Source organism: Opisthorchis viverrini (genome assembly GCF_000715545.1).
Source record: "Opisthorchis viverrini unplaced genomic scaffold opera_v5_632, whole genome shotgun sequence".
Lineage (NCBI taxonomy): Eukaryota > Metazoa > Platyhelminthes > Trematoda > Opisthorchiida > Opisthorchiidae > Opisthorchis > Opisthorchis viverrini.
Window position 1 is genome coordinate 14,225 of NW_008752300.1, and position 21,789 is coordinate 36,013.

The 21,789-nt window shown below is 46.5% G+C and overlaps 1 protein-coding gene across 1 annotated transcript in view; it reads right to left on the reverse strand.

Annotated features, from left to right (window-relative positions):
- Positions 1-5,327: 5,327 nt before the first annotated feature.
- The window catches only part of T265_15598 (hypothetical protein), a gene marked incomplete at both ends in the record, with an annotated part of 17,423 nt that continues 961 nt past the window's right edge, over positions 5,328-21,789 (reverse strand). Inside the window, 8 exons of the mRNA XM_009178717.1 lie at positions 5,328-5,559; positions 10,891-11,528; positions 12,253-12,349; positions 15,866-16,209; positions 16,242-16,476; positions 16,509-16,692; positions 16,725-16,927; positions 20,734-20,861. Coding sequence (XP_009176981.1) covers positions 5,328-5,559; positions 10,891-11,528; positions 12,253-12,349; positions 15,866-16,209; positions 16,242-16,476; positions 16,509-16,692; positions 16,725-16,927; positions 20,734-20,861 — 2,061 coding nt within the window. The remainder of the gene's footprint in view (positions 5,560-10,890; positions 11,529-12,252; positions 12,350-15,865; positions 16,210-16,241; positions 16,477-16,508; positions 16,693-16,724; positions 16,928-20,733; positions 20,862-21,789) is intronic.

Sequence of the window (21,789 nt, forward strand, 5' to 3'; positions counted from 1 at the left end):
TGCACCGGCTTCTGTCACTGATGAACGGGGAATGAGAGCAAGGCTTGGTAGGGTTTTCTATGAACATATGTCGATTTGTTTCTTTTTTCTGGACTGATAGTGAGAACCATCAGGGAAACTTATGTGACCTTCCGTGATATGACCACGCGTCGGGGGGTGCTACTAAGATCTTATCGTTAAATCTGTATAATTGACATCCGTACCACTTCAGCATGGTACCAGTCAACCCATTATCTACAAAGCGTAACGCTGAGATCTAAAGCCGAGTAATGGAGACGAAGAGATGGCTACCGATTCTCTAGGATATAATTTATTGTCGTCTATTCACAGCTGGCAGTCGATTGTCAAGAACGGCATCCCCCGCTACCCGTGAAGCAGTTTTGTCGGCTCAAAAGAGCCAGTCACATTGGCATTTCTGGGGAGTGATATCTCAAGCAAAATAAAAAACTCTATACTGCCTCTCAGCTCCGACGATCGTCCTTGAGCAGTGACAGAGCAGTGTAGGTAAGGTCTAAATTTCCACCAAGAGATAGTCTTTGTATTCATATCTGTATTGTGAGAGTCAGAAGTGAAACCACCTACAGCAGGAGATAGTGTCGAACTTGTGCTCCATCTGATAGACTGGAAGCATACAAACCATATGCTACCTCACAGTGAGTTCCTCCTCAAAAAGTAGCAAAAATGCGTTCTCTTCTGCATGGGGTCTGAAAAGCAAATAATTCATCGAAACCATCAAAGACTCTCTTCCGACATGTATTTTCGTGAGAGTGGTCTCCATTGAATTTGGTAATTGAACCCGAAAATAAGTTGAAAAGGAATTAGCCAAATGTAATAACCTATCCGGGTAATGCATGTCATTTCCTACCTAAAGGGAAATTTTATAGAATTCTGTAGTTTCAAAACCAGGCTTCCCAGTGGAGATTTCCCTCCCGATGAGTCTCCGACCACGTCTCTCCCAGTGAAGACCACTAACAGACGATACTACTCCCATCTGATCCTTCTGAGTAGCCATTCCAAAGGATAACAAATGTATTTCAGTAGGCTGGTTCGTCAAGGTACAGAAACGTACCAGAGACTTGGCTTAACAAGCCCAATTATGGCGAAAAAAATTACGTGATGATTTTTTTAAAATCCGTAAGGTGAATTTGGTCATAGGTTGAGTTAGCCCGTTCGGAAACACCTCTGAGTGAGGTTGGATTAATTTCATGTAATTCATTTTCAAAATCAGAAATGTAGGCCATAAAAGGCATCATTATCTAGCTCCTTTCGGACAACGAAAGGGAGTGAACGGAACTGTTTTTTTTTTCAGTTACCTACTGTGATAAATCTGATGGGCTTCGATTTACGTTTGGGGAATCAAGACTCATTATTCCGTCAGGCCTCTCGAAGTTATCCGCCGTCCCACTGTGAAAACCTGAGGAGTTTCTTTCTTCAATAAGGACGTGGAAGACAAATCGATTCTCCACTGTGCCACCTACATCATAAATTTCATCTAAAGCAAAAAAACACACGGAACTGTCCTGTTTCTCAGAAATCCTAACTACCCAAACTGCATGGGTGTAAGAATGCCACTCGCATTACTCTTAGGCACAGTGCACTGTTTGACATCGCAAACTACAACCAACAGAGATGAAATTGATAGGCTTTTCAATCCAACCACCTAACAGATGTCAGAGGACAGACCATTGTTTTGCTCGCTGAAACTCAGTTCACTAATCAACGCTCTGCTAGAACAGACCACTTCTGACTGATCTCTACAATTTACTGTCCAGATAGGGATAAAATATCTTAATACGTTTGAATCTGACAAAAATGTCGAGAGGTTACCTTTGACTAGCACTGTGCTGCTGAAAATGTTACTACTGAAATCTTACACACCATAACTTGATGCACTGTGGCCCCTCAAAAAGGTGTCTGTTGTCTTGTTTTTGCTGACCATAATCTGTGTTGGCTGGGTATGTTTTCCAACAACAGCGGCAGCCTCCGAATTTGTCGAACCAGGGACATAATCACGCAAGCCGGAGGAAAATTTAAACTACATAAAATCTTTAGTAACTTCCTCACTGAGTTCACTCACTGAAGAGTTCATAAATGGTCACTCCAGAGGGAGTTGCTGCTGTAAACAGTGTCGTAAGACGGTTATGTTCCTTTAACGTCCGACAACAAAACATCGAAACATCGAAGTTATCGATTTGTGAGGCTACGCAGGTCCCAAAGGAGATAGTTTGTAGCGTTTTCCAAACTTCCAACTAAATTTGCTACCTGGCTGTTCTGTGGGTATGATTAATGTTAAGTCACAACGAACACCACACAACAGCAGTTGTTAGGCCATAATGTGACCATTAACCTATCGAGTGCCGTAGAGTACCATGATTGCCCTATCCGGTTCGACCCCAAGCTACATGCATGACAGTCGTTCGCTTATTGGACAGGTACCACCCAGGAATATCACTCACTGCGACTCATGTGGTACCATGTGGTCCGGCGTCCCGTGTGACACATTTCAAATCGCTACAATTTCCCCTTGGATTTCCTTCTCAGCTAACACAGAATTCTCACTGTACATCACTGTCAGTCATAAATTTGTAGAATGATCTGCGAATTCATTCCTACGCTTTTGACTTCACTGTTCTTGCTTGTCTTTTGCTCCCACAGCAGTTTTACTAATTAATTTGTAGCTTCAAACGCACATTCACCGTTGCAGTTTGTCAAAATAATATTACCGGTTAACTCGGCAGCTGATTTCTCGTGGATTCACCTCGGACAGTCATTTTTTGGGTTGGATACTATGGGACGTCTGAAGATATGGTATCACCATAATCCCCTACAGTTTTGCTGCTAGGTAATTTTCAGACGAAGAGCTACGTGACCACAGGCAGTGAGTGACATATTGTCAAGGCCCTTCCTCATTTCAGTGCACATCCGCCCCCTCCAAACCAAGATTTCCCGAAGCCAAAATGAGTGCGTCCCAGCCCTGATATAGTTACAGAAATACGAATCACTGAGATATAGTGCACAAATGTGCCAGTTTGTCATTTAATGATGCAAGAAATAAGCTGGACATTGAGATCACTACGATCCCTTTGTTTCGTGCTACTAGCCTCCCTGTAAAGACAATAGGCCCTTCAAAGACTATTTCAATGGCTAATGCTCTACCAGAAGTACCGTCACTCAGTTAGGACCATTTCGTGTCCTTTCTCTCAATATCCTCTAAGGCAGCTTTAATTGACGTCGTGCTGTATTGTCCTAGCTGAAAGTCTCTCACATTGACTACAATGCGACGGACCTCGTCAAGATGCCCCATACGCAACAGCAGATTTTAGAATTGACTTTGAGCTGACCAATCCGACATGTGGATAATGAACATGAGTGAGCAAAATGACCACGCTAACATACAGAAGTAATGTTAGATAAGTTATGTGACAAATACGTCGTCCGCCGTCCATCAAGTATTGCCAGTGGGTAATGCCGTCCTCCAAAGATCAAGCTCCGAAAGGGTCGGCCACTGAAAACCCTCTCCTTTCCTATGCCTGAGTAGCGGCTTACCCGCGCCAAGTAGCGCTTTTCTCTTTGCGCTTCTGTTCCGTGTTAACCTTAGCTCAATTCAGTCTATACCATGTTCAACCAAGAAAACTGTTTCTGAGGGTATATTCCGTAAGCGGGACGGAGAGGAGCAGTTGCTTTACCTATCTTGCCAAAGCATTTGACCCTCGATGCGTTAATGGTTTGATTAGGTGGGGTCAACATCCGTCTCCCTTTCAACTTCTCTTATGTAATAACGGTAATGTCCTCGCTCAGTTTCCGGTCTTGTTCTCCCAAGCCAGCCTTTTCAGCAGAAAAACAAGGATCCACAAGTGTATTAGGGACCCAGAACCAGGTCAGAAACAAATGATCAGCGTGTCGGACTTAAGGTGAATGCGGCGATTTCCCGGAAATTCCGACGCATTCCGGACGCGCCATTCAACGGACACACGATTAGCTGTTGGGTCCACGCCCTCGGGCAATCAGAGCTAGCCTGGACGCTGGACCGGTAAACGGCCCACCTATATGACCAATCAAGTGCGGGTTAAGCCTCTTGACCAAATTAGCGCCTAGATGCGAGTCGTAAAGCGGTTTTCGTGCGGAGCTCCACCTGACAAGTACATATAGGACTGAATTGCAGTGCTTAAAATGACTGATACTTTTCCTGAGGCCTCGATCGACAAGCATGGCAACTCTCTTCAGAGGACGATCTTAGTATTCAAGCCCCTTCGTTCTCCTAAGCCCTCTCTCAGCCCGCATGCCTTCGGAACCTCGAAGTCCGCCGGCGTTTAATCAAAGTCGCGACATGCAACAGTTACAATTCCCTGGGCATCGCGACTCCTCATTGGGCGTTCCCATCTACATTTGCAGTTTGACTTCCCCATTCTCCTTTCCCTCAGAGGCACGAGCTCTATTGACGATGCCTTTCAGTGCCTAGCTGCCGTGCCACCCGAAGGTTGCACGAGGGCTGGGATACTACCAGATTGCCCAAGACTAGACAGGAGAAGTCGAGAGGCAGAGGTCGGGTTCAAACCACGGACCTTCTGGTCAGTAAATTCGCGATCTAACCACTTGCACCATCTCATTGGAAGTGGCTGGAGGCACAATCTACATCAGATTTTGTTTTCATTACCGCGAATAACCCAACATTCCTCACCTTGCTACCTACAATGTTCGTATTCATCTTATCTGGGATATTGCAGGGCCCCCCAATTTTAGACGAATACAGATATCATTTTCATAAACCAGACAATCTCTTGAACAGGTTCAGATTTCTCCCTTGTTACCATCGTCAGGATGCATCTAATCACTTACCGCGCCATATGTTCGGGTAAGCGTGGCTCCTGAGTTTCCGCTAACCTCGTCCTATTTTGACCGTTGTAAATGAGTGTTGTCGGGACGGTCTTCGCTAAGCGATTAACATGAGAAATCCCACTGCCTTTCGTCAACACCAGTGTGGCTTGCGCGTGAGTATACTTCGCTTAGATAACGGTTGTTCTATATCAGTTCGATTCGCCTAAAGTCCTTCTGCTACGTATTTCTACTTTTAAGTGTCGACAAATTTTTCTGACTCGAATGTGACAAATCATGTGCCAATAGAGAACCTCGGGGGAGGGATGACGGTCAACCTGGGTACTTTGACCAGGATTTGCAGAACTCGCGAAAGCGGGGTAAGGGTCCTGGAGACATTCGGCAGCTGTTGGGATTGAAAAGGCTCGAATAAGAAAATCGCTTCAAATGAGACCTATTCTGAACACGTTTGCTTTTGTAGCTTACACTTATTTCATTAGTGTCCGTTGACTAACAATCTTGTGGTTTTGTACTGTTCTAAGTTTGGGTTCGGGATGACTGTGATTAAAGCGAGTATTTACAGACCAGGAGGTCCGTGGTTGGAACTCAACCTCTGCGCCTCGACTGCTCTTGTCTAGGCTTGAGAAACCTGGTATTATTTCAGCCCTCGTGCTTCCTTCGGGTAAGATAGAAGCTAGACACTGGAAGGGCATTAGCGCTGGACGTTCGTTAAGCACGAACGTGGCACTGCAGTTTTAGGCACAACTATGTACTGACCAATCAATGAAATTGGAGTGAGTCTAACCGGTAGGAGCCCTTCAAAAACCATCAAAATTCCAAGAAAGTAACAGTCAACACAGCCTAGTTCGAGGGTCAGATAGCGAAGTAGTCCCGTCCCTGGGTGAGGGAATTTTCCGGCCCTACATATAGTGGGTATCCGTCGATCGTGAAAGCACGCACGAGTAAACAGTATTTTGGTCCCACTGATCCTGAGATTCCATCAGTGGCCAACGCAGAATCACAGTGAGTACGGTCTTTCGTGGCTGAAACGCCGCTCCACTCAAACTGATTGGAACTACCTAAGTTTACGAAGCTGAAAGACACGGCCACAGATTAAGATTCCACACCCTAGTCCATACCATAGATAGAGGTAACTTCAAAATTAATCCAAGAATCTATTTAACATCGAGGCTATCACTTGAAGATTTTCCCCTGGTTGAACGGCTTGTCCTTGAATTCCTGCAAGAAATAATCGTGAACGAGCGCCTTCGTTTCATCGGCCGCCGGGTCCAGTTTGCGCCAAGTATACGATTCATAATCCACCTGCAAATCAGGGTGCAGTTCGAAAGCTAGGCCTGTGCCCCGCCAAAACCACACGCCGCTGATTGTGCTGTTCTTGTCTTCACCGAAAATGCACATGCTACCGAAGGCGTACTTGTTCATTCTGCCGAGGTGGAGAATATAGGAAACAATCGCAAAATTAGGTTAACAAGGTTACCCATGCATTCTACATAAAGAAAGACTAATATCATTAGGACCATTGATGATTTTTTCTCTTGTGAACAGAATCTAACGATCAATGTTTGGAGAGTGACCAATTCTACTGGAAATCAATCGACTTAGAAGGACAGTACTTGAATCAACTCAACAGTAAGTGATAGTCAGATGCGGAAAAATCCCCCTAACACCTAATGATGCTGGGTCATCAAGAGATTCCGGTGATTGTTTCACGGCATTTCGCCACCAAGCCTTTATCAGCCACTCTGCTACACTCCGGCGGAGTGTGTGGACGGAATGTTGACTGACACTTCCCCATTCGTATTTCAGTGAATCCTCAAATTTCACCCCAGATTCAAAAATTACAACCGGTACTTACATGAAACAGACACATCATAGCGCTACGGATAACACATCTGTCACCATATTCAATCGGGGAGTGCTAGTTTGATGTCTTCTCGTTCTAGAAAATCACCGAAGACCGAGCTTGATGTAACAAGTACAACGAACACCATGTCCAGGCCTCGCATTGAGTGCGTACGTCTTTGTGACACTAAAAGTGACAGGACATTGGGAGTAGATATAAAGCTTGGGCCTAATCGTCCAACACCCAATCCTGTAGACCATCCTAAATTGGAAACTACTGTTCAAACGTCGAACAACGAAGGACTGAAATGTTCAGACAACTTTACATCTGCAATGCATTAGGGCATAACGGCACGCCTTTATAGCAACTACTGGAAGCGCAAGAAAACAGACTGGGTGCACATGCAAGCGAATCAGACAGAAGGCTGGTGAAGACCGAAATGTGAAGCAGCTTTTACTACCAGTATGTTGCCGTTTACGACGATGATAAGGTATCTCTAGGATGCTCAGGATACCAACTAAACGCAGGACTGAATAATGTATGGAAACATCCGGCCAACTTCACCGAACAGAGTATCCGACGGTCATGAAATACGTCAACAGCTTCAGCGCCATACAGTGAGTGTTCACGTCGGAACCTTATATAGAAAAGAAGGGGATGGTGCCGGTATATCAAAAATATACCGAGGCGCTGGGTTGGATGGAACATCTAAGTGGAAGTTGAGAGTGCAAACGAGCAATATTGGTGAGCGGACTGAAGCTACAAGGCCGTCATTTAAAAAAATAGGTAGTACTGAAGCGTCAAACAAGAAAACACAACGCACCAACAGCACAGTATCAACTTCCTGTAATCTATCCCGTATGAACGACTTGACGAACATGAACTCGACGACGATTGAAGGGAATGAAAACAGGCCGAAAACAATTGACATAAGCACAGGACACAACCGTAGCACCTCCATCCTGAATAATACTGCGATGTGAATACCCACCAAGTGGAACTGAGACAAGCAGCAGGATCTCAACAAAGGACTGCACGTTACACACTTTCACATCACATCAACTGCTAAAGACGACGATGCACGGCTCATCAACAGCAGGCGTTTTCTTCTACTTCAAAGGCACAGTCAAATGCGTTGGCAGACTTAGTCCCATGGGTGCTTCCGAGAGAGCGAAACTGCCCGGTCCCAGAATTATTGACATTTCGAGATATGATGCCCCAAGAGAAGTACTTCAAAGAATATAGCGTCAAGTTCACCCGAAAAGGGACGAAGAATATTGCTCACAACTCTAAATAATGTGCACCCTGCTGGTCCTGAGTTACTTGGATAGATATACGCTCGTCTATATCATTGAATGCATGCACTGCAGAACTTCATATCTGTTGAGGATTCACCAGTGGAAGCTGCTTATCGGCACCAACCAGGCTAGTATAGGCTTACTTTTCACAGGTCGGTGATTCGTGGTGTTCGAAGTAATGAAAGTGACTGGTATATATCTTCACACGTTAACGTGTACTGGGCCTATTAATCAACTCCGTTGCTGAATCTGGGACCATCACACAACACAACCCATCGTAGTTCCAGATTGCTACAGCTCGCAGAAACAGAGGTTTCTCTTCATGGAGTTGCCGCATTAAAATTAGCTCCACAGCTGACTTCAGTAGCATTAAAACCCAGATGCGAAGCGTCAGCATAAGCAGGGATCACATATTTCAACGATTAGAATCCACCGGTTTCAACACCAGAACAAGTCGGTGTCCCAAAGTATATCAACCCAGGCGACAGCTTGCGCCACTGGCTTTTTCAACGGAAATATCTACCCTGAGATATCCAACGCGAGTGTCAACACGTGCCGGTAGCTGAGCATTCAGCAAAAATGCTTGATAAATCTTTCGCTTAACTGTGGCTAATGTCGACTTTTACCCCAAAAAATAAAGTACTATTCCTTTCTTTCAGCTACAAACACGAAGTTGCAGGTTTCCTACATGTGGATAGTCTGAAAATTTTGGGATTTTTCTTGCCGAAATTTAGTTCGGTAAGTAAGCCAATATATGATGGAAACCGATGAACACTCTACAACTGTTTCATATTTATTTGAAATCACCATCTCATCGAAACCTTGGAGTGCCGTGGTTAGCACGGCACACCAAGGCTACTGGCTTCGCCCATACTGCGACCCCCGCGTTTAGCAAGTGAGTCACAGGTTCGACAGCACGAAGCAGAATTTTGATCTGGTAAAAGGTGAATCACCATATCTTTACGTCGAGCCCCAACATACGTACCACCGATCAACAACCGCAGTAATCATCGACTCTTTCAAATATTCTTGGCCAGAAAGGGATTGTCTTGAATTCCCATACCTCGTCAGGCTAGAAGCACGGCTGCCTGCTGTTGTTTAATTTTTATCGACATTATCATGCGGTGCACACTCCAAACTAAAAGCTGAAGTCGCGGACATCGTTTAGTTGTTTGATTAGTTATCCGCGCAATGCACTTTAAAATATCGAAGGTGGTCGCATGTTTTGATATGCGTTTTACACCCACAAAGTGTTATGTCATACGTCAAGACTTCGCATCCCATTGTGATTCTATAAAACTTAAGAATGAACTTGAATGAGTGCCCAACAGAAGTGAGACGGCTGCGTTTAGAGCGCGAACCTACGGACCGGAAGGCATGTGGTTCGAACCCGACCTCTAGATCTCAGCTTCTCCTGTCTAGGGTTGAGCAACCTGACAGAAACCCAGCCCTCGTGCTTCCTTAGGGTTGCATGGCAGTAAGGAACCGAAAGGGTGCTACAGCCGTGATTTTTTACGTGCTCAACTACTGTCTACCGATGGAGACACCTTCTCTCCACCAAGAAATTGTTGGTGAAGGGTTGGCGGGGAGACAGGCGTTGACTTGGCAACCAGAACGGTTACTGTCACACTGAGTGCTGTGAGATTGTCGCGCTTCCGTCGCTGAGGCCGACGTGACCAAGCTTGCAAGTGGTGGGAAACTTCGTAGGAGATGGCACGCTAGCGATTCCACCGGCGCGCATGCTGCCATTTCCGAGCCGGACTGCCTAGCTTGTTTGCCTGTCATTGTCGACCGAGCTGTTTTTGAGTGAAGTTATCAAAAACACTGGGTTTGTCCCACCGATGGCGATATTATACCAAGGTATATTTACCTTAATACCGCTAAAACGTGTGTACACTTTATTCCTAATCATTTTTCTTAAGGACATATCATCACCATTCCTTGTAAAGTCTGCAGCCGAGCACACATGGGGTCACGAGGACCACAGACTTGAAGCTGTACAACACCAACAAATCCTAAACTCCTCGTGAACTCTTTCACGCCTTTCTGTCAAATCATGCGTTGTCTATCTCGCGGTTTGCGCCATCCTGGAGGCACGGAGAACACTCGTCTCAGTAGACGGTGTTTCGGCATGCGTAGCACATGGCCGAGCCACTGCAGTTGATGGTGCTGGATGTTCCCCGCGATGTACCCACTGCACAACCAAATACCCGTTTTCTAACCACCTTGTTACTAACACGCTGACGCCATCAAAAACCAGCCACGCTTCTGAGGTGGTCAAATGCCTGAAGACGCCTCACGTCATCTGTCCGCAGAGGCCACGTCTCACACCCACACAACAACACAGCCTTTACTGTAGCCTGGTACAGCGACCCTTAAGAGCAAGTGATATGCCTTGTTGACGCCACAAGTGACGCAAATTAGCAAATGTGATTCCAGCCTTTGAAATTCTCGCACTAACATGATCAGACACACTTCCACCAGAGTTAATACGTTCTGATTTTGCACCTGAGGGCGCAAAGCGCATGCCAAAGATGGTATGATGGTTGTCAGTTTACTCAACAGGGCTTGTGCTTCGCTTTGACCTTCAAAGATGAGAACAATATCATCTGCGTACTCCAGATCAACAAGCCTCACCAGCAGCAATTTGAATACCGGGGTTTTGAAGACCTTTCAGCGTTCGTCCCATTACTGCATCAACGATGATGTTAAACAAGAATAGAGAGAGTGGACATTTTGTGTCGGATGAAGAATCAGTTACGCCAGGAGCCTTGTAACAACAGGAGTAAAACTAACACCTCTGTGGTTACTACATTCACTGCGAGTACCCTTTTTTCAAAGTGTCTTTTCAAAGGCACTACTATCGATTTACTCCAGTTGTCCTAGTCTGGGATGGTCTCTTTCTCCCAGATGGACACAAATAGGTTAGACAGGTAGTGGCTGGGAGGTCCAACACCATTCTTTAAAAGAGCAGGTAGAAGGTCATCGGGACCAGCAGCACGATGATGTTTGAGTAGGGAAATACACTCGGACACTTCTGGCTCCGTATTCACGGTCCACCTTTCTGTTGGAAGCCAGAATGCTGGACTGAAGGTAGGTGGCCAGCTGAATCGCTGCTCGAAGTACTGCGCCCAGTGGTTCGAACGTTCTGCTTTGCTGCATATCATGGAGCCATTTTGGTCCTTGATTATTTCGCTGACAAGGGGTTCCCGAGGCCCTATCGAACGAAGCAAGTGAAACAGCTTGCGCACGTTTCCAGCATTATTTGCATCTTCCATTTCTTGAGCCTTTCGGGTCAACCAAGCTTCTCGGTCTGCATGGGTACCCAGTTTCACCTGGCGCCGAAGTGAGCTGAGTGGAGTGCGTCCAGGAGGGATTTGTCGCCGGGGCTCCAGCAAAGATGTGGTCCTACCAGAGATCCAATGTTTGGGTGCGGTTGGACGGGTTGTACCACAAACAGACGTTCCGGCTGAGAGTAGCATTTTGGTTATCTTTTCCCAGTGGCCGTTGAAATCCGACATCGTACCATCTGGCAGACGTTTGAGGAGCCGGTTCTGATAATTTCGTTTGATTTCTGGGTCCACTAGCTTATCAATGGCTAAGCGAGGTGTGCGCGATTTGCGTACACTTGAAAGGCGCAATGAAGAGCAGCAGTGTACAAGTGCATGGTCGGAGTCTACAGTGGTGGTCCGAGAGGAGCGGCAGGCGATGATCGACCCTCATTACTGATCATCATCATTGGCAGTTGTAAGGACCGCATACTTGTCGTACAATGGTTGTAGCTGCCAGTTTCATTCACCGACGATTCTGGGAGATGGGGTAGGTAGCTGCGCATTAGAGGTGGAAGCTGATAGATTGATGCGTACATACAGCAGTCAGTGGACTGTTAAGTGGGAAAATTGGGAAGGGAGCTAATGCATTGAAGGCAATAGCTTGGATGCATGAGCGCCATTGAGAGCGCGACTGGGCCATGTCTCACAATGTCTCCAATCACTGATGCGACCCGTTTTGGGGTCCCCATCCAGGGAGACAGCAATGACCAGCGCGGTTGAGTTTGCTGGTAATGGCTTTCACACTTCGTTGCCAAGTCATTGTTGGACCGCCTCCGACTCGTTTCCACGTTGTCAAGCTTTTTCCGCTGTTCCGGAAATTCCTACTGCAAATGAACAGTCTGTGATCGGTACACGTCTGAAGTAACCGGTCTCCGTTGTTCGTGCGTATCTTATCCAATCCAAGACGATCACCCAATCGGGCCTCAGCAGGGCTTAGTCAACCTACCTGGGCATTCATGACACCAGCAATCACATCTGAGCTTTTGGCCTGCTGTAAAAGGGCACCTAGAGCGTCACAGAAACTGTCCTTGGCAGATTCAGAGCTACAGTCAATTGGGGCCTAAGCAGACACAATGAATTAGATGTGATGAACCTCAGTTTATCTAGATTCTCCAACGGATGTTGGCAAACGAACCGCACGAAGGCGACTACCAACGGTTATCCAATCAACCAGAGTAGCTTCTGCTCGTTAGTTCGATCACAGTACCTGCGTCCTGCATCCTTGTTTCTGAACTACAACATACATCAACGTAAAGAGAATAGAGTGTACGAGCAGAAGCCACCTGTTGACCTGCTTGCATCAGTGTGCGAGCCTTGAAGGCGGCTAAGTAGAGTGACTTTTGGGGTTTGGAAACAGACTTCGAGGTGCTCAGGGTTGTTACTAAAGTCGGACGTGCGGAAAATGTAGCTGAGTGTAAAGCACGGCGAACGAAAAGGTCAATACCAGTGCTGGGACCTGTGGAGAAAGTATTCAAACTTGGGCAGGAGAGGGTGGAAGACGGAAATTGTTCAAATGTACTACCCTTTCTGTGCCTAGCTGCCATGCCAACGAGGGCTGAGATACCACCAGGTCACCCAAGCCTTGACAGAAGTCGACATGCACAGACCTTTCGCGCTCTAACCACTAAGGCGTCTCAAGCTCCAGTGGAAGAAACGGTGGTTAACCAATGTCAGCGGTTTCCACCGCACTGTTTCACTAAGTGTAAACGCACAAAAGAACGCTCAGGTGGGGCATAGTTTCGAAGCATAGCCACCATGAAACTAGGAAACACAAGGAATGAGATACTGTCAGATTGAAAGTCTAGACAAAAGCAATCAAAGAGCCAGAGTTAAGTTAGAAATACCAATCATCCGGTCATCAACCTAGCGCCTTGGCCATTGAGCTATCTCCAACCCCTCGGTTGTTTACGGTGGACTAACTCTAGACTCATACCCGTCTTGGCGGTCAAGCGCCAGTATGTATTCCAGGCGTGTTGCCGTTAATGGTAGCCCCGTCAAATCCTTTTTCAACGTATGGCTTCAGCGTAACGGACAGTTGTATGAAACATCAAAGTTCATTGCTGCCGGTCTTATCGATACGAGAACGTTACCACCACTGAACCGTGTTCGTAAACAGAACAGGATAACGGTGCTCAACCGCCGCATCACTTGCGTACCGGTAAGTACTTAGCGGCCAGTGCGACATCCCACCTAGTTATTTTGTCGTCCGTGCTGTGCAACGATGCCACGTCACCGTTGTTGCGCACGGACCAGGCGCAAAAGACGGGGTTTACTTCTTTTACTGAAGATCCCATTCGGAAGTCAACACCCCATGAACCTCATGTTTGTCAGGCACAACACATTTTCCCATTGCACATCTTCAACCCGACTGCATGCCCTCAGTGTGGTTGGTTTGGCAACGTAAGGGAATCTATATAAAGTGAGGTCCATCGAACCCTGTTTATTGTTTGCTTGAGTCTTAATGAACTAGTTCTGAATCTGCCAGACTGTTTCTGCGACGCTCTGGGTGCTATTTTACGACGCGCTTGAGGCTCAGACAGCGTCGTGGTTGTTGATGACATAACGCCGGGGTGTGTAGACTAAGCGCTGCTGAGGCCCAACTGGGTAGTCATCCTCGGTTGGATACGGATACGGACAGCGGAAATCATCTGCTTCAGACTACTCTTCTGTAGTACCAACATCCTAAACAGCGGAAATCGCTTCATGTGGTGACCATCAACGTAACAATTCCGAAACCAAATTGACCACATCGCCTGTCCTATGTCGGATATTAACGGCCTCACAGCTGGAAATTCCGTTAGGGACAAATCCCAGCCAACCTTATCCAAACGTTTGATCTCTGATAGAAACAGATCTTTGTTGAGGCCCGCCTCAACCACAACTGGACCCAGGGTAAAAGTGAGTGTGAGCGTGCGTGGACCGCGAGGCTTGGTGGACTCGAAATGTCGAAGAGATGGAAGATGCGAAAAATGCTAGAAACATTCACAGGCCACTCCAATTGATTAGTTTGACTGGTCCTTGGAAGCCACTTGTCAGCGAGATTGAGGGACCAAAATGGCTCCCCGATATCTAGCAAAACAGAACATTTGGCGCCCCTGATTCTTCAGCGTCTTGCGGCGGCACGTGAATCCTTGACTCCTGAGAATCAAGCGGGATTTCGACGGGGTAGAGGTTGCATTGACCACATCTTCACACTCCGTCAGGTGTTGGAACCACAATCTTGATATTCCTTGATATCAAGGGTGCGTTCGATTCTGTTGATCGGTGAGTGATGTTAACCACATTTGCTCAACAAGGTATGCCCCAGAAGTACGTGAACACAATCCGGTCCCTCTATTCACATACTTCTAGGCGTGAGTGTATGATGAGCTCTATAAATAGTCAGACAAGAATGTCCACCCTCTCCATTCTTGTTCAACTTCGTCAATGCTGAAATAACGAACCGAATGTTGTAAGGTCTTCAAAACTCCGGTGTTCAAATTGCTGTTGGTGAGAACCGTATCGATCTGGAGCACAGACATCGCCCACATTTTTCACCTCCAAGTCGCCCCAAAAGCTCTTGAATATAATGACCACCATCCTACCATTTTTCGGCATGCGCCTTGTAACTTCAGAATTCAAACTCTGGCTTCAGAATGTGGTCGCTGAACACACACCTTACAGTCCAAGAAAAATCACTGGGGGTTGTGAGGAATTTCACATGCCTCGGTAGTTACATTTCCTGACAGAAGTGTACCTGATGAAGTCCTACACGAATCTCAAGGAGTGGGGCTAGGCTTGTTAATTTGCGCCACTTATGAGGTCAGAAGCATATCATTGGGTCCCAAGATAGGCGTGTACCAGACTACAGGAAAAGCTGCAAAACATGGCTAGTGCAGACATATGGCGAGGCGTCCTTGGGTTTTTGACCGCCGATTTCCCAGGGGCGTTTCTGGTGCCTGACGGCATCAACAAATTCGCGATCAAAAAAAACGGATAGTTGGTTGTGTAGCAGATACATCGCAGATAACATCCAGCACCATCAACCGTGGTGGCTCGGTCATGGGCTACCATGCCAAAACACCGTCTGCCGAGATGACTGTTGTTGTCTGTGCCTCCTTCAGAATGGCCTTAACCGCGAGGTGGCCAACGTATGACTTGGCAAAGAGGAGTGAGATTACGATAAGTTTGTGTTGTTGGTGCAGTACGCCTTCCGAGATGGGGTACCCGTGACCTATTCTGCACCTAGCCGTCAATGACGTTCGTGCCGTCAGTTTCTTCCCAGACTGTCTAACTAGGCACTTGGGGGTGTATACACCTCACAACGCTTGTGACAGGCCACCACTAGGTCCCCTGCTTCACGCACTATCTTCTATTCATCCTAAGACTGTCAACATTGACGTTGAGGTCTTTGATGATGGTTTCCGATTACACATGAATGTCAGCAGCTGACCCGAGGCTGAATGGGCGAACACGGGAGTAAAAGGGCCCTGGAATTTCATGTACACATGTTCCCCGAACCCGTGTACAAACGAATACATGGAGTTCGACTTAAAAAATTCAACCAGTCATATACTCACTTCTCAAGTCGCTGCAACATACCCCCGATGAGATTGCACGACATAAAAATCATCCCCAGTTCCTCGGGGTAGCGATACTCGCAAAACCATATTGAGTGGGTCTCAGGGTCGAAGTGGTTCCAGAAATAAGGAATGGCCACTTTTTCGATATCTTCGTTTGAATACGTCCTTTTGAAGGCGTCAATATCGAAATTTCCATCTGGTAAGCTGGCGAAAGGGTTTTTGCTGGGAGGTTTTGGAGTATCCTCTTCATCCTCAGGTTCATGCGCCAACTCCTGCTTGGGCTTTTGCGGATTCTCTTGCGCTGGCTTTTTCGCCTCTGGTTTCGCCTTTGGTTTGGCATCCTACAGCTTCCTCAAATGTTAATTTAAATTACCTTGGGGTGCAACTCCGCGTACTTCTTCGCATCGAACTGTGCCTCTTTCACACATAACTCAGTCTTACCAACCACTTCTGACACATGAGGCTGGTTGGCTATGGTTGTGTACCACCGGACAACATGGGGATACGGCTTACGACCAGCTTCGTCAAGTACGTGAGTAAACAGAGGATGCAAAGTAGTGAACACCGTGATATCGGCTTGGGAGATACGGTCACCCACCAAGAAGGTCCTGAGAGAAATTAGTACAAAAAATCCACCTACACGGTGCGCAAAAAGTTGTTCAAATATGATAGGACGGCATGCAAGTTAGATTTGGCTTTCTCTGTGTTTTGTTTGTTGTACTGCGTCACACCAAGGCAGGGATAGACCCAAGTGGCCACTGGTGGCAAGATGGCATTATCGGCAAAATTCACCCACTGTGTGACCAAATGTTCCAACGGTCCACCTGTGACGGTAGTTTTGAAATACCCATCTTACCTCGCAACTGATCAGTTCCCAAATAATATGCGATAGCGTTTGCATCAAATAGACAAGTGCCATCCTGGCCCTCGAAAACGGGAACAGTGGTGGGAGGGAACTTCTCAAGGAAAGCGGGGTCAGCGTCCGTTTCACCGGGAATATACGCCTTTTGAGAGACGTGCACACCACTGTACTTTGCGGCAATCAAAGCCCGCCATGATCTGTGATAGCCAGAAGGCGTAATCAGAGTACCGGACCGCGCCATACCGCCGGTCGACGCTAACGAGTGGTGAGTGCAATCAGTTAATTTAAACAATGCCTCCCCAGCTATCTGCCCAGAAATCGTTCGTCCTTAACTCGAATTTTTGGAGTTCTATCATCCACTGAAGAGCAGTAGGGAACCGAGTTGCAATTCAGAATGGGCAACGCAGACGCGCAATATGAGTTTGACAAGGATCACAATGTTTTGACGATGCTCGGTATTCGGCAACCTGGGAAACCGCGATGTTTCCATGATTTCCATAGTTTCATAGTTTCTTCGTCTAATGCGTCTCTCTACACACTTCTTATTCAATCCTGGGTAAATCTTTAAGGTCAACAATTACCTTCAATTAGAAATCAGTGCCTAATGAAATGAGATATCGCTTACTATAGACGAACGATGCGGGTGGTTCTGCAGCTATAATAGTTTATGAAACTTGCTAAATCCTGCATGGCTCCCGTGAATACATAAAATGCAGCACTGCGTATGCAATAACGGACGAACAACCTAGAGCTAATGGCTCCTGTATGCCTCACCTTAAATCATCATCACCTCTTTTCTCCAAATGATCCAGTTAGCACACGTCCTCTCCTGGGTGCAGAACCTGTGCGGAATCTGTGCAGAACTTCTGCACTGATTTTTGGCTTTTAAGCCGCGGAAGATTGAGACGTTTAATAGGCATCAAAGCTTCTTTATTTGTCTTACAGTAATAAAAAACCACAATGCCCTGCATTTCCTAGTACCTACGAAATGCAAACTGTCGACCCATTTAAGTGGTTTTGTTTTAGTGTGCGGCGCCATTGCTCGCGGGAAGCTCTGCGTTCTGCTTGTTCTCACGTACGGCTGAGAGTGAGTTTTGTTGTTCTTTCATATGCTTTATTCCTGGTGTGTTTACGTGAACGAAACCGTAAAATGATTTTTCATTCCAGGTAATCGTCAATGCGCCCGAAATTTTTTCGTGTTGCTCGTAAGGGCTGTTCAAGAACAACGCTGTATAGGAAAGTACGACAGGCGGCAAGTGGCTGTTTTCGTTGCCCGACTGATGAATGCGTCCGTAATGCCTTTAATCGACTATCTGAGGGTACGATTCATGAGTAATCAGATGATAGGTTCTAGATATGCCGCATTTGACCGTCCCAGGGGATAAACTAGGCTGTGTATTACTACGATGTTCGCCGGCGGTTTTGCCGATCCCTGTTATCAGGACCTTGGAACCAGAAAGACATTCACCACTGCGGCCCCTGGAGAACATTTCGGTTCCAGTTCTTTACCACAGGGTAGCCCACTGCAAGTCGTCGAAGGTATCAGCCCGTATTTTCTGCTTACACTCATACCGCTTTTCATCAGTATCCTTTTTAAACCATTCACAACCAGGTAGAAGTATTTTAACGGCTGTTCGTCGGATGGCGCGAAGGCTGAATCTACCATTATCCGGTTTAGCCGTTGTGTTGGACAAACTCAGGTACTATTTTCGTCCACGGACTGTAATGAAAAATCCCCGTTGTTGCTGCGTGCGACAGAAGGCCGGTGGAATGTACATCCACCTTGGGTTGAAAGCAGGTTTGCTGCAACAGCTCCGTGAGATTCACACTAGGGCTACAAATATCGACATTTAAATGAACGTTGACGGTATTCGGGCCTATAACAACTCGCGTACTCAAGTGTGGCCTATACTCTTCCGAAAAATTTCACCCTTTCTCGGTCAGGCTTTCGTCGTTGGACTATACTGTGGTAAACAAAAACCCAACGATGCTCGTCAGCTGATGTCTGACACGCTCGCTGAGTTGACGCACGTCTTGGCGAACGGTGTCTCCGAGTTTTAAAATATTCACACCATCTGTCTTCAGTGCATTATTTGCGACAGTCCTGCTAGGGCCCTTCTGAAGCAAGTGAAGGGACATACAGGATATTATGGCTGTGATTATTGTACACAAAAGGGTGTGCACATTGGCATACGCGTGACTTTTCCCTCGTTGACAGTTCCCTTGCGTTGTGACTCTGATTTCCGGACCAGAAAGCAAGAGAAGCACCATATAGGTCCAAGTCCGACCAAGGAGTTATATTTCATGATTGCTGGTTTCCCACCAGATTACATGCATAGTGTGTCTTGGTTTAGTGCGAAAATTTTACAGACGGGTCGGATTGTGATTCCAGTGGTGACACCACTTTGTTCGCGAACATAGTCATAAGCCCACCAACTCCAAAAAGACTAGGTTCTCCCGCACCTACCACCTTTTCAGTTTGTTAATTCCTCGTCCTTAGATGCACCAATCCGTCTACTTCGAATAGTAGCATCATTCCTGTTCAAGACGCGCCACCCGTCTCTGGGGATCCCCCGACGTACGTTTTATTTCATTACCACCATCTAGAATTCATCAGCAGTTCCACATATACAACACTTCTCGCCGTGGGTGATCCAGAACAACGCAGTTCGACCCCGATCCTCAGGTTTTCTTAACATTCCATGTACTTTACTTTCTAGAACTAACTCTCCAAATACAAAGACCAGCATAATTTCCCCGGATATGGCCAACCTCATTCTCAGTGAGTATATTACCATGTTTTGATTAAACTATTTTATAGAGAATTTAGAGAGGATTTATTAGTTACTCCAGGCACTGAATATGAAGCTGGACGCGTTAGTACCCACAGGCAGTTCTCAGACACTCGACGAGCCCCCTCTTCCGCTGTCATCCATGGACGATCTCCGAAAGTATGAAGAACATCTAAGAAATGGTCCACGCTATACACAACTGGTATTACTTTTATTTACGATTACTGATTTCGCAAAGGTGAAAAGGTGGCTCTTACAGGAGGCTGGCGATGTACGAGTGTAAGTTACCAACGTGCTTACACGGACGTTGGCACCAGGGCTAGCCGTACTAATCTATTGGCACGGGATAAATGAAAAAGAAGCCTTCGGGTCAACCAGACTGGCTCTAGGACTTGTTTGTAAGTATTTAATGGTTATGTTATATTTAGCTAGTTGAATCAGTGTCTGGATGAAACTCAATAACTATGTTCTTCATTACAGACGACTCAATTGAGAAGTTTCCTAACACAAATCTGCGACAAATAAAGGAAATCGTCCATCGCTGGCTGGAGACCGAACGGCAGAAAGTTCGGAAACGCCTGCAGAGAGCCACCAAGAGTGACAAATGATTTCCCGCTGCGTTATTTTAAATTCATTCATAAAAACATTCGTACTTGAAGGCGCTTATTGATATCCGGGAAGGTAATACGTTGAGCAATTTTGTGAGGGCACATTGGTTATCACGGCATGGGAGCGTAGTGTTTAAGAAGTTACTGACGTCGGACGACTTTAGATAAGTGCGGACTGTGTGCAGAAATTTGTTTAATTTCCGCACAGAATTTGCACCCAGGTGCAGAAGTGTGCAGTTATTGTGCGGAAATTTCCGCACCCGGGTGCCGAAGCGTGCAGATATTGTGCGGAAATTTCCGCACCCGGGTGCGGACTGGGTGCAGACATTCTGCNNNNATTCTGCAGACTTTCTGCACCAGTGCTAACTGGGGACGCTCTAAAGCATTCGTACAGTTCCGCGCCATAAACTCATGAATATCGATTTAGCCGAAAATACGGACGTACACGGAATTTCAGAGCACAGTGTGCTGTCATTGTTTGCTTCATCCTAAGTAAACACCAAAGCACGTCTTCTTTGCGAAACATCTGGCAGAGGCAGCTGTGCGCTTTCTGGACGGGTGGGGGCTAGTCAGCAAAAATAAATTAATCATATGTGCACGCACATGGGGACTGTGGGAATCGAAACTGCCGACGTGATATGATAACCGATTCGTTGCACACCAGCGGCCCCTGCTAGTAGTCCGTAGATCACAAAGTCCACAAATGCCGAATTGTGCCCCCAGACCACCATCTGATTTGCAGCGCAAAATTTCCGACCATGGAGGGCAAGAAAGTAGTCGCTGCCTCCCAGGACTTCTCTTTGGTCACAAGCGTACGGTGTACGTATATCATATTCCCGCATGAGCTACTCGGCTATTCAGGACGCCTTCTGTATAGAATGCTCCAGTTTGTCTGAGTAGTGCACCCACTTTGTCAGGCGCGAGTTATTGCACACAGTTCCAAAACGGGAGATCTCGGATTGAACGTGCTCCACACACTTGCAAGCCATATGCATACTTCGAGCTGTAGAGTAATAAACAGATCTAGACAAATGTACTTGCTAGTATTATGTTGAAAAAAACAAGTGTATGGCATTATCTGGGTGGGTCATGCAATGGAAGGCGTCCGCTGCTCAAAGTGTCTACGACAAAAACACACGGATCTCATATGACACATAGGTGCGTTCTGACCCCTATGCAAATATGGAAATTGCTCAACATGAATTCACAGGCGAACACGGTTGCCCGCATTATAACATTATTTTGGCAATGACAAACGTCTTCACTTGGTAGTGTTCACCCAACATGTCCTTGAACAATCCAAAAGCCTAAACACAGAAGCTAACTGGTCGCTTTCGCTTTGACGTCCATAACCATTTGTCCGGTAACCATGCCACCTATGATTGGTAAGGTGTACAGCTTTACCCTATTATGCCCCAATCGGCATGTTTTTTCACGGATTCACGGATTGATACACAGGATCGAGGCTTTTGCCCAAGTTTCCCGGGTCGGTTTTGTTCTTGTCGGTCAGTGGCTGTCGTTCACCTGAAAGGCACAAGTGAAAAAAGGGTGTAGCACTGCTCTTTATGTTCTCAGCGCGGGGCAGCATGCAAGCCAGCGCGAGGATTCGCATAAATAAATGTCTAATAGTGCTTTAAATTGGGTTCGAGAAGGAGCATG